Here is a 12,667-nt window from a genome sequence, read left to right as displayed (position 1 = left end):
GTGGCCTCTAGTGGACTAACACAATACTGATCCAAAGGATTTTAGTGTGATTAATTTGTATTTAAAGTTAACAATAACTCACTGTGAACACTGCAACGACGTGGTGTTGATATAACGTGTTTGCAAACTGATGAGGATTTATACATCCAGTAAACATTAGCATTTGTGTTTCTGACCAACTAGCTTTCTCTCTCTCTCTTTGGGGGAATGGAAGGGGGGGCTCTTCAGTAGCTAAAGGCTCCATTGTGTACCCCAGCAAGTTGCTAACTTTGTCTGCTGTTCGAGGCTGAGCAGGCAATGTACAATGGGCCTGACAACCAATATGTTCTATTTTTAAGTTGGATATTGTAGAAGAATAATCTAGGTATTTATTTACATTAAAATAAAGATGTAATACCATTTAATATGTAATAAACTAATTTTGTAAATCCCAGGTTTGAATGAGGACTCTGGCAACTTTTTGAATTTTTTTATTCTCTCCTTCCTTCCTTTATTGGGCCTCTTGAACCTTCCAGAGAGACACTCATCTACTACCCACAATTCATCTGTTTCCCTCCTAAAGTAATAGAAGCAGAAGAATTTCTCTACTCCCTCACACTGGCTCCAAATCCTCCCTCCATCTCCTGCTGTTTCTCCTCCCTCGTCTTCCCTGTGTGGGACAGACTCAGGAGTTTTCATAACTCTTGTTATCTCATGTTGTTCTGACCTTTCTAGAGCTGGTGGAGAAGGCAGCAGCCGCAGCAGCAGAGTCGGACATAATTACTAGATTAGCTGCCTCTTCAGTCCCCTGCTCTCTCTCCCCCCCCCCCCCGACTTCCCTTCCTTCCATTTCTCTTTGTGTGGGAGGACAGCGCTGGTTTCTCGTCTCACACACCAAAGGCCGTTCTCAGGTTTCGTCTGTGGGCCTGCACGTGTAGCGTCGGCCCAAAGCCACCCCGCCCTCACCTCAGCCTCCAAATGTAATTGACATACGCACAAGGAAGAGCTTTTAAGTTTCATGTAAGACGAGTCGACTTGAAGGTGTTTTGTGTTCATCGTCTGTGTGCCAACATGTATTTGACCTGACATGAATGCACAATGTTGCACTTGTGTTGTGATGGGTTTGCCTTGTTTCCCTTGTGGCACGTGTGCTAAGCCGGATCATTTTTACATCCCTGTCACCCAGGTATAATTTCCTGGCTCGTGCTCAACCGGCTATGAAATCCCCAGGTTTCACTTCCAGACTGAGGTCACGGTCAGATATCACTCTCCTGCTTGAGGATCTGGGCTCAGACTCCTGCACCTTGGCCCGGGTTTGGCCCTGGTAGTCGCACGCTCCTTGCCAGGCCAGCTGCTGGGTTCTCTGTGTCCATGAGACGGCAGTATGTTGGCAGTCTCTCAGGGGGGACGCCCGGCTGAGCTGACTGACACAGGATCCTCTTACCTTACTGGGAAGAAAAAAGGGGCCAGAGTGGTACAGTACAGATTCTTAAATGCAGAATGAAGGATCTTTTGTTCTTTGAGTCCTGCTGTGTAGTAGCAGTCGAGTGCAAAGTGAACTTTGTGCAGCGAGCAGCAGCTGGGATTCTGCTCTTCAAAGCTTTGTGTGAGTCCCTGAACGGAACGGTTGCTTTGACTTTGGATCATGACGGGTCCCATGAACAGGCCAGCACTTCCTCTCAAGCAAATATAAGTCAAAACACATTGAGCATGTTGAAAGTATTTGTTCCTGTTATTATTCTCTGTAGTTGCCATGAAAATACATTTGGTCCTCACTGAGGGGAATCTCTAACTTTGAGGTGTATGTTATTACAATTTGTTCGGATATTCATCACGTCCGGAGGATGAATCTTAATGACTTCTGACACTGAGTGACTTCGGAAATCATTAGTTAAATAAAAAAAAAATCTATCAATAGAGAAAAGAATAGGCAACAATTTTGATTCCAGAATCTCCAATATGAACATTTGTGTAATTTGATGATTTGTGGGGGTTTTGACTGTTGATTGAACAACGACGTTTGCAGGATATTTGAAGATGTCGACTTGGTCAGGATGATATTTTGATAGGCACCTTTTATTGATTTTGGATGTTTTGTTAAAGGAAATAATTGGAGGATCATTTGATAATGAATTTATTTAAGACTTATTTACATTTGAGCCTATAAAATATGACCATTCAGGTCTCAGGATGACTTTGGTGATACATTTTCTTCTGCTGTCATCATCGGGTCAAACCTTTTTTTGTTCAGTACTTTAATAACTAGAATACCTGCAGCATGTCATCATGATTAAATATAAGTATACTTACATATTAAGTTAAGCTGGTGAATATTCTTCTTCAACATCAGTATGGAGTAGGTCTGGTGATGCTAATGTTAGCATTTAGCTCAAAGTTAGGTACAGCCTCACAGAGCCATTAACATCTCTTGTAGACTTTAATCTCAATGACTGTGAGTTGACCTTATGATTAAACCTTTAATCTGCATTTCATTATTCCTTTTTAACACATTGTTAATATATAAAAATGTATTCTAGTGGTTGGATCATGTGGAGTTCAGCAGCTTTTCCTGCTCACATAAATAATTTGTGCTTTTTCGCAGTTTATTCTTATCTTTGGTTGGAATTTTTTTTTTTACCCTCATGCAACTCAAGAAATGTTCTTTAGTTCTTCTAATCTGTTTAAATCCCACATCTGCACACGACCTGATGAACCGTTAACTGTCGAGAACATCAGAGGCCGGTGGGCACGTTTGTTATCATTATCAGTTCGGGGCCTTATCAGATGATCAGCGTCTGTGAAATGCCACAGTGCATCAATAATCAGAAAGAGCCTGACATGGCCCAGCAGGTTCCACATGGTAAACACACGCTGAGCCTTATCTCAGCTGAGAGTGCGGTTTACAGCAGAGGGGCTCTTTGTCTGTTGTGTTCTGAGCAGTGCCGCGATGGGAAGGAGGGCGGAGGGGGGGCAGCACCTCAGCCGTTTACACAAGCAAGAGAAGTCAAACAAAACAAGATGCATGGCTTCCTGCGACGGTGGAGAATGAGGCGCAGATTACGTCTCCTCACATCGGAGAGGCTGGAAAGGCCACGGCGACAGATTGTTGATTTTTCACTCTTTGTGGTTTCTATTCACCGTGTGATGATCTGTGATCTACGCTCAGTTTGGCTGCAAGCGAGCATGCAGGGGAAAGGCTTTTATCAGCGAGCAGCATTTCACTCGTAACACAATGTCCTACATCTGTGGGTATTAAGTGATCAATGTATGGTGATTTGCAGCATAATAAACTAGGCTCAGTTCAGAAGGAAGTCAGCCGCCTTGGAGAGAAAATACCACACAGCAACTCATCTGTTCCAGCTGTTTGCCGTTTTGCAAAGCGGAGGGTCACATACTTCATCTTGGCCTACGTGTCCTTTTTAGGTAGCAGCAACTGCAGCAGCCAAGATGTTCGATGAAGAGCTGATTGTGGGTGTTTGATCGATTTAGCAAGAAAAGCTTCAGATTTTGGGATAAAACGGCAAAGACAGAACAAAGAGCCCCGAGAGGAGGAGGCGCTTGTGTGTTCAGTGTAGCTGGAAATCCATCCCAAGTCGCTGAGTCCCTGACTTTGTTTAGACAAAACTCACACTGGCACATGAATCAGAAACTAACAAGCATGAACATCAGAGTCACCGCCTCTGTGAGAGTCCAGCTCTTTGTTGCACTGCCACCCTCTGGCCCTTTCTTGTTAGTTCTGCCTCCCTCGACATAATCTCTCCCATATGAAAAATGTTCTTCGGTCTCTGCGAGTCTCTCTCTGAGCCGGGCGAGCTAAGCTGAGGGGAAATCAGGTCACACTGTCATGAGGAACAGCAAATGTCTCCCATGAAAGTAGCTGTGTGCGTTTAATCAGCGAACCGTGTGGCCTGACAAAACACAAACACATGAGATCCGCTAAACTTAGAGAAGATATGTGACAGGAATAATGGATCAGTGTCGGGGAGGGAACGTGGAAACCAGAAGCTCTCACGGCTGAATAATGAAACCTTGCAATTTCTTATTCACTCTCAATAATGAATGATTCCTTGAAGCTCGTTTTTAAAGTTTCTATCTCTGTCCCTGAAAGTGATTCATTTCTGATACATCTGGATACAGGAGCTGTTAACCTGACTTCCCCCAGACAGAGGATTTGTGCAGCTTAGTTTGAGTGTATTTTGGTAATCATCAATCATTTGATTTTCTATTTGAATTGTATCTATAAACTATATTTCCTCTTAATTTTCCACTTAATCTTTGGTATTTATGATTGCTATAACTGTACATAATTTGGATAGTAAATCATTTGAATCTGCCATAATGTTATATTTCTCTAATAGACCCTGTTCCAAATGTCTTAATGAAAATGATTCTGAATGGTGAATTTAATTTAGTGTTGGTTGGGTGGACACCGAGTTTGGAGATTTTTTTCACTCGCAGAAATCTATTTTAAACATCTTCCATCACGATCTCCTGCCCACATGTGCAACGCAAATACTCCGTGATGAGACTTAAATCTTTAGGAAAAGGGAGGGATGTTGTTGGACCCACCACCGGCTTCCTTCCTGTCTTTCCACGCTGCAGGATGTGTGACTGTGCCTCCAGGAAGACGGCAGAAAGGAGAGTTTCATGCTCTCGTTGGCGTCCTAATTTTTCACACCTAGAGCAACTCGGAGCTGATGAGCAACAGATAAATGTGTCATTCAGAGCGTCGGTCTGTTTAAATCCTGTTTATTTTAAAAACGTGTATTATAAAACAAAGGTTCCCACGTATATTAAAGTTCTCCCACGCCAGGAACTGGACCCTGTCGCTCATAAACCTCCTGCTCCTTTTTCAGGGACATTTACAGGAACATAATGTCCCTGTTAAAACGGTTCTTTTGGTAGTTTTTCCATTGTTGAGGATTAAAGACGGGGGATGTCATATTCATTGATGTTCGATTACTGAAGCCAAAGAGCTTTCAAACACCCGCTTCAACATCATGTGATCTCACGCTTATCACTGTATTATTTATTCCTCTGTGACCACAGGATGACATGAGCGACTCCCTGCGGGACTACACTAACCTCCCCGAGGCCGCACCTCTGCTCACCATCCTGGACATGTCGGCCCGCGCCAAGTACGTCCGCGACGTGGAGGAGATCACGCCGGCCGAGGTGGAGCAGTTTGTCAACGACTTCCTGGTTGAAAAGCTCAAACCAGAGCCCATCTGAAGAGGACGTCTGAATATAAATGAGACACACTATATTGGGACTCACTCCATCATCGAACCCTGACCTGTTGCTACGCCCCTCACTCTCCCCCCCAGCCTCCCACTGTCTCTCTCTTCCCCCCCCTCCTGACTCTGTCAGACTCTTAGAGAGATGTCTCACTTTTTACTGACATTTTAACATTTTTTTTAGACATGTTCCCTCTTTTCATGGAGTCCTCTCTTTCTCCTGTGGTGCCTTGCATTGACTTTAGTCCCTACAGTAATATATATATGGAGATTCTGTTGTTTTCTTTTTCTTTTGGCCTCAAGAAAAGTATTTGTATTTTTTTTCACACTGTAGCGTTTCTAGAGAAAAACAGAGAATTACCCAATGGACCTATTCTTCAGCTGATTCTTTGCTTCCTTATTGTTATGTCTGCAAGATCCTTGTTACTTTTGGTTTTTGAATGATGTTGAGAAAGAAAAATGCATTTTTACAGTTGTGATTCATATGTATGCTTAGTGCAAATGTGCTAAACCTCAGTCGGATGTAGCCGTAAGCCCTCAGGGCCGTATTCTAAACAAACTACAACAGTCTGACAGGTTTCACATAAAGATCACGTTGCTTGTAACAGAACAGTGACTGATGTTTTTAAACCCCCTGTGTCTTGTGTGTGTGTGTCACGATGTGAGTGAACGTCATCTCTAGCCAGTTGTAAATGGTGGTTCTCATCTCAAAGTCATTACGAGGATTTTCTGTGAAGATCCTGTGATGAAAAGGGCCGGGGGGGTTAACCTGGAGGCACAAAAATGGCATTTTAGAAAAGTGTTGAATGTATAAATCCCTCTTTTCTGTTACTTCAGTCACGACTTCTCACACTCCCATTAAAAAATTCACTGCCAAGCAACGAGTTCTGTTCTATCAATAAAGTTAGATCTTGGATATGTAAAAATACACATTCAGATCATTTGTTAGAAGTGTTAAAAAAATTGTCATGGCCTCAAAGATGCAGATGTTGCATTTATTATTGCAGACAGCAGGTAGATGGTTGTGCAAACTTCAGGTGAGATGGAAACTTTAACACTTTGTACACAAGTGCAGGGAGTTCTGCATATTTGAGAATGTGGCTGCAAAGACCCACATGGTGAGTAAATGGACTCTGTTTGTTCTGCGCTTTTGAAGTCTTATCCACTTTATAGTACAAGTCACAATAACCTTCTCGAGCACATGTCAAGCCCAAGGACACTTTGAATTGTAGACTGGAGGAGACCGGGGGGGGTTACAACCAGCGGACGAACCGTTCTACACCCTGGGCCACAGCCGCAAAAAAATCACATCTGTTTTCTTTTATATTCATGCTCAATTGGATCTTTAAATGTCATTAATTGAGGCTGAAAAAAAGGTATAAAATATAACATATGAAATCCATGATTGCAATTCAGTGTTTTATTATTAGCAGAGCACTACGTGGGTGGTATGGACACACAATGTAATTTACAGGGAACTTCATGGTAGCTGCCCCTCAGCTTTGGTTTTCCATTTCCTTCCAGATTGGATGAGTTTTAACAGCTGCTTCCTGCCTTCAAACAAAAGGATGCTGGCAGCCATGGCTGAATTCAAGCTGTCCACATCAGGAACGATGGGAATGAAGAGCCTCTGACCTCCCGTCTTCTCAGCCAACTCCAACGCTTCCAGACTCAGACCGTTCGTCTCGCCGCCGATCACAAGAGCAGTGGGACTCTGAGCCCAGCTCTCATGGTACAGCTTGGCGTCCACTCTGGGGAGTGAAAGGCCCTCGTCCTCAGAGTCCGAGTCAGTGTCGTATTCCTCAAGGCGCATGTCACTGTGGCTACGCCTTGTGCTGACCCAGCCATAGTCTCCTGCTTTTGAGGGTTTGTGGGAGACGTTAGCTTCCAGATCTTCTGTTTCTCTGCTTCTGTCAGGGCCACAGCCGCTGTCGGCTATCTGGACAGTCACACGTTTGGGGAGATGATTTTCAACAGCATCCCAGCTCAGATTGGGATAGATGGGAAGTCGGAAATGTGCTCCCATTGCCGCACGCAGGACTTTAGGCTCCCAAGCATCAACACAACCTGTTGGCGGAAAAATAAACAAACGTGAAAAGAAGCGTTGGCATGTTCTATAGGTGACGTGCACTGAGAACCTCCTCTCTCCTACCTTTAGTGAGCAGGACATTATGGCATCCAGCAGCAGCAGCACATCGCAGCATCGTCCCGAGGTTGCCTGGGTCTCGGACGTTGTCGCATATCAGGGACAGCGGCACTGAATGGCCTGTATTTGCGAAGTTCAGCCTCGATGGGTCCGGAAGAGAAAATATGGCTACAGAGGAGGAGAAAATCTGTCAACAACAAAAACAAAGTATCTGAGCTTCATAATGAACCAACAAAAAAAGATGGGACTCGTACCGATCACCCCCTGTGGAGCCACAAGGTCGGACCAGATCTTAATTTCCTCGAACTTGACTTTGACCAGCGTGGCCCTCTTCAGCTTGTCTAGGGGCAGCTCTCGGAGCCGATCCATGGTGCTGAAGAACACCATCTGCGGGTTGGCCCCAGCATCCAGGGCGTCGCAGATCAGACGCCGGCCCTCCAGGAGGATCTTACCCTGGTGCTCTCGAAAGGTCCTGGAACGAGCAACGCTCACTAACCTCCTGCAAACAGACGATGGGAGAGACACAGTGTAGTGAGATGGACTGAACTAATTATAATCATTATTTTGGAAATATTGGACATCATAGAAACACTAAACATACACAAATTACAAATGTTAACTGGGGAAAAAAATAGCTTAAAACTTATTACTAATATTTAGCCATTAAGATAACTTACCCAAGAAAATGAGAAGTATATTCATGCTGTAGTAGGTTTGATATCTTGCTGGGTATTTTAATCTAAAACAATAAATCATAACTTAATCACATTTTTTATGTTATTATATTCACGTTAAAAAAAAGAAACAATTACTGGTTCATCAACTGGACTGTTTCCTTTAGTAAATATTGATGTAGATATTGAACAGGTCTGTCATCCTCTGTTCTTGCTTCACCTTATATTTATTTTTCATTTAACCAAACAGCTTTAGTTTTTCCATGTTGCGAGTTAATTACACACAGAAAACATTGGTAAATGTCATTATTTCATCATAGGAGAAATCTAAGACAACAAGCAACAGTTATTTTCCTTATCAGAACAGCTGCCACCTTTAATAACTGATTTATTGTTCAGTGAATAAATAGTCTGTCAATATTTCCTGTAGCTCAATTTAAATGAATAGGTGAAGATGACATCTGAGAAAGTACTTGAAATTTATTTTGGGTATTTTTAGCACTTATCTGAATGTTTCTCTCAAAAAAGTATTGATCAGCTGGTGTGGGAGGTAAACTGGGGAGTCAATGAGGACCCAGTTCATTCCCACACTACAGCTGTTGCTCTCCTGTTTCCCAACTGATGTGAGGGGATTGTCCTGTGATCACTGGGAGTTGTGGTCACTGGGAGTTGTGATCACTGGGAGTTGTGCAGATCTCTCACTTACGCCAGTCTCTTGTCTCCAGGAGCAGCTCTCTCGAAGCGCACGTCATCGACCAGGTCCTCACTGACAGACACTGGAGGCTCGTTCCTCCTGGTTCTGAAGGAGCCTCTGTCCTCATGGTGCTCTGCTGCTGCTGTGACCTTCACCTCCTTCTTCTTCACCTCCTTCTTCTTCTCCACCTCCTTCTTCACCCTCCTCTCAAGCTGATCTTCAGACCGGGGCTGTGGCCTCGTCTTCGGCCCTGGATCCTCCTCAGCGTCGGGGAACAGGACTCGGACCGGTTTCCTCCTCAGCCCGCGGACATATCGTTTAGATGTCACAGCGACACCGCAGCCTCTGGTTAGAAAAGCGGTTTGTTCTCTGGAGACAAGAAGCATCACGTTCCTCATGTAGGCTGCCATTTCTCCTTCTTCTTCTCTGAGTGTTTACGATGGCTGGCATCCAGGGTTACTCATTACTGCCACCTATAGGCCCGAGTTATATCTTCACCTTAAATCTGTTCTGTCCAGTCGGTAAAAAATATAAATAAAGTTTCATTCACAAATTCAATCACATGACACTGAAACATAGATTTAATGTGTTTCATTTTGAATTTCTGTATTTTTTCCAAGCCCTGAAACTCATGGAAAACAAGATTGTCATTTTTACTTAATTAGTTAGTTTGTTAGTTTGTTTATTTGTTTATTTGTTCTTTATGTCTATTTATTATGTGTTTAAAAAAATCTAGATTTCAATTTTGTTTCTACCTTTCATTTACTCATACAGCTGCACCTGTCCCTTATATTGTATGTTAATCTCACCGCATTTTGTTTGTTATAATTGAACATTGTTCGAAAAATAAAACCAGTATCAACTTCCTCCTTTGTACTCTGTCTCCATGTTCTAAGACAATTTAAAAAATTTCAAAGGCACTGATATTCTGTACACAAAGATAAGTACAAGTACATTCAAGTACAAGTACAAGACACATCTGGATTAAATAGTATTTTGCGTTATTTATGAAAACAAAGTATTCCATAATCATTTAAGTTCCTCTGAACCGTTGAATCAGAAGATGACTTTGTGGTTTGCCCCGTTTCTTCTGTATATCAGAACTGCACCAGCACAACAACCCATGCTTAGCGCCACCTGCTGGGGAATTTTCGATACTATATTTTTACGTATCTAAATTTAATCCAGATTCTCGGAGAATGTAGACAAAATTTAATTATAACAAACTAGAGTTCACTGCTCCTCCATTTAATGTTACCTCCTCTTATTTGCTTCACTTTAAGCTGCAGTTGCTCAAACGTGTAATCTCGCGAGAGAATTTAAGACTATACCTTGGGTGATACCACTATCCTGAATGATAGGGGTGGTAAACTTAGTTATATTACTTTTTAAATTGTATTATAACTCTTTGTGCTTTTTCTTAGCCATATAACAACATTTTAATTAACTATGTTTAATATAATTACACAACATACAAGAGTTATGTGTGCAGTTGTAAATGTATGGTGTTTATTCATTGATATTTTAGCTTTATCCCAATCGACGGCAGAGAACTCGACCATCCAGGAAGCTTAATCGCGCGCTGCACAGGCTCGACCAGCAGCTCACATATTGTAACACATTAAGACGTTTAGATTCACAACATGGCTTCAAGACGAGCGCTGCATTTTGTCTTCAAAGTTGGCGACAGGACCAAAACAGCCACGTTCTACCGAGATGTTCTGGGCATGAAGGTGCGTTTCTCTGGCGACTGGAGCCAGTGATGAACTTTGGACCTGTTGTAAAACAAAGCAGCTGCTCACTCCTATGTGGTTTTATAACTGAAATTGATGCAATGAATGTGTTTCATTTATCTATTGTAGGTTTTGCGCCATGAGGAGTTTGAAGAAGGCTGCAAAGCAACTTGCAATGGGTGGATATGAGACACCTTAAACTAACTTTGTACTGAATACATCATGCAGAACTGCTGAGATCTTAATGCTGACCCTGCTCTCATCCTGCATCCACACAGGCCCTACGACGGGAAGTGGAGCAAGACGATGGTTGGCTTCGGTCCAGAGGAGGACCATTTTGTGGCTGAGCTGACCTACAACTATGGAGTGGGAAAGTATCAGCTTGGCACTGACTTCCTGGTGGGTGGGAGTTCATCAAGACACTGCACAGAATATACATGTCGCACAAGCCTTGAGAAACATATATATTGTCTTCCATGTGTTTGCTTCAGGGCCTCACTGTGCAGTCCAGCCAAGCTGTCAGCAACGCCAAGCGTCTGGGGTGGCCCCTCACTGAGCTGGGGGAGGCTCTGTATCTGACCCAGGCTCCAGGAGGGTATCACTTCTACCTGCTGGACAAGGAGCAGCCTCCTAGTGGTGAGGGATATAATAATAATATACAATAGTTATAATAACCTTTCAAAACCCAGTGGCAAAGTGTTTTACTGCATAAACAAGCAGTTATTATAAGCATGAATCTGTAATACATAGAGTAGAACATAGGCATTTTTTTTTTCTGTCTGGTCATTGAGGATTTTTAGGCATTTTATAGCACTCCTACCTCTTTGGTTGATCACATGACCAGTAAGCTTTGATCATTGGTTCCCAGACCCTGTACTGAAGGTTTGTCTCGGAGTATCAGACCTCCAGAGGTCAACGCACTACTGGACCACACTCTTAGGAATGAAAGTGATGGACAAGAATGAGGAAAAGAAAACGGTGCTGATGGGATTCGCAGACACGCAAGTGAGTCAAGTATCAACATTTCTTGAAGAAGAATAGTAAATGAACTGTTTTGTATTGTGTATTTCATATTTTTGTGTTGATGATGTATTTTAATTTGCATTTATGTTTTTGTGTAGTGCAAACTAGAGCTTCGGGACATCAGTGGAACGGTGGATCATGGAACAGCATTTGGGAGGATAGCGTTTTCATGCCCACGGGCGCAAGTAAGATATTGCTACAAGAATAAATCCTTGTGTTTGTCTATTCATTCATTGTTATCATTTAACAAATATAATACATATTATTTACATCCATCAGCTGCCTGATATTGAAGCCTTGATGAAAAAAGAAAATCAGAAGATTCTCACTCCATTAGTCAGCCTGGACACTCCTGGAAAAGCCACAGTAGAAGTGGTGATCTTGGCTGACCCAGTAAGTGCATCACCTGAAACATGCTGCCCGCATCATGGGATGTGAGTTTCAGTAAAAGATGTCAATGCAAAATGTCTCTTTCAGGACAGTCATGAGATTTGCTTCGTGGGAGATGAGGCGTTCAGGCAGCTGTCCACGGTGGACCCCAAAGGAAATGACCTCCTGGACAAGGTTGGCGTTTCTCAAATGTTTTACTTTTCCAGATTTAATATGCAACACAACATTCACAGTGTCTGTGTTGTAACTTGTTTCCAGGCAATGGCTGAAGATAAGAGTGACGAGTGGTTTGCCAAGCACAACAGACAGAAAGCTGCAGCGTGAGGTGATGGACACGGTGCATCATCAGATGACTCATCAGTTCACACCATGAGGAGATGCTGCACGAGGCTCTTGTAGCATGTAACTTATTGTCATGTTAATTTAAGTATCCTGAAGCCGGCAGAATGCTATTTATTTTCCTCTTGAAGAATTCCACAAGGAGCTATTGCACCGACAACATTTCAATTTGCTGGACATTTTTCTAATAAATATTGTAGCAATCAATGATACAGAGTGGTGGGCTAAAGCACCCATTTAATGGAACTTATTCGACAAAATTCTCTTGGTGTGCTGAGTTGACAGTCTTTATACACTCCTTCATTCAGTATCGTGCAGCTGCAATGGTTTAGTCATGTGGTTGAGTTTCATTGAATATATGTAAAATCAAATAATGTCACATTTGCTGGAAATAAACCATTTCTCAAACTTGTCATCTTTTGTTTTGATTGTGGATCGTGGTGGCGGATGAT

General features: G+C 42.7%; 3 protein-coding genes across 3 annotated transcripts in view; 2 read left to right on the top strand and 1 right to left on the bottom strand.

Annotated features, from left to right (window-relative positions):
• Window positions 1-6,093, top strand: part of nxn (nucleoredoxin) — a 62,257-nt gene extending 56,164 nt beyond the window's left edge. The window contains exon 8 of the mRNA XM_053423550.1: window positions 5,029-6,093. Coding sequence (XP_053279525.1) covers window positions 5,029-5,211 — 183 coding nt within the window. The 3' untranslated portion in view covers window positions 5,212-6,093. The remainder of the gene's footprint in view (window positions 1-5,028) is intronic.
• Window positions 6,094-6,617: 524 nt separating this feature from the next.
• On the bottom strand, window positions 6,618-9,184 carry mrm3a (mitochondrial rRNA methyltransferase 3a). The gene is made up of 5 exons (XM_053423547.1): window positions 8,980-9,184; window positions 8,743-8,931; window positions 7,617-7,861; window positions 7,369-7,530; window positions 6,618-7,283 (listed from the first exon to the last, which is right to left on the bottom strand). The coding sequence occupies exons 1-5, from the start codon at window positions 9,138-9,140 to the stop codon at window positions 6,697-6,699; spliced, it is 1,344 nt and encodes a 447-aa protein (XP_053279522.1). The 5' UTR covers window positions 9,141-9,184; the 3' UTR covers window positions 6,618-6,696.
• A 1,098-nt stretch (window positions 9,185-10,282) lies between these two features.
• On the top strand, window positions 10,283-12,628 carry glod4 (glyoxalase domain containing 4). The gene is made up of 9 exons (XM_053422474.1): window positions 10,283-10,463; window positions 10,593-10,642; window positions 10,742-10,862; window positions 10,955-11,099; window positions 11,332-11,468; window positions 11,585-11,671; window positions 11,766-11,879; window positions 11,964-12,050; window positions 12,135-12,628. Exons 1-9 carry the CDS (start codon window positions 10,374-10,376, stop codon window positions 12,198-12,200), a joined length of 897 nt encoding a protein of 298 aa, XP_053278449.1. The 5' UTR covers window positions 10,283-10,373; the 3' UTR covers window positions 12,201-12,628.
• The last annotated feature ends 39 nt before the right edge of the window (window positions 12,629-12,667 follow it).

Source organism: Pleuronectes platessa, chromosome 5, assembly GCF_947347685.1.
Source record: "Pleuronectes platessa chromosome 5, fPlePla1.1, whole genome shotgun sequence".
NCBI lineage: Eukaryota > Metazoa > Chordata > Actinopteri > Pleuronectiformes > Pleuronectidae > Pleuronectes > Pleuronectes platessa.
This window is presented reverse-complemented; position numbering and strand designations above follow the sequence as displayed.

Bases quoted from the DNA above. Each gene is read 5' to 3' on its own strand.
- mrm3a (XM_053423547.1), bottom strand. From the start codon at position 9,140: ATGGCAGCCTACATGAGGAACGTGATGCTTCTTGTCTCCAGAGAACAA. The intron at 8,932-8,979 runs GCCGAAGACGAG...GCTTGAGAGGAG, and splicing joins GACGCTGAGGAGGATCCAGG to GGTGAAGAAGGAGGTGGAGA. The intron at 7,862-8,742 runs GTAAGTGAGAGA...GTCTGTTTGCAG, and splicing joins CCTGGAGACAAGAGACTGGC to GAGGTTAGTGAGCGTTGCTC.
- glod4 (XM_053422474.1), top strand. From the start codon at position 10,374: ATGGCTTCAAGACGAGCGCTGCATTTTGTCTTCAAAGTTGGCGACAGG. The intron at 10,464-10,592 runs GTGCGTTTCTCT...TATCTATTGTAG, and splicing joins GAGATGTTCTGGGCATGAAG to GTTTTGCGCCATGAGGAGTT. The intron at 11,880-11,963 runs GTAAGTGCATCA...TGTCTCTTTCAG, and splicing joins TGGTGATCTTGGCTGACCCA to GACAGTCATGAGATTTGCTT.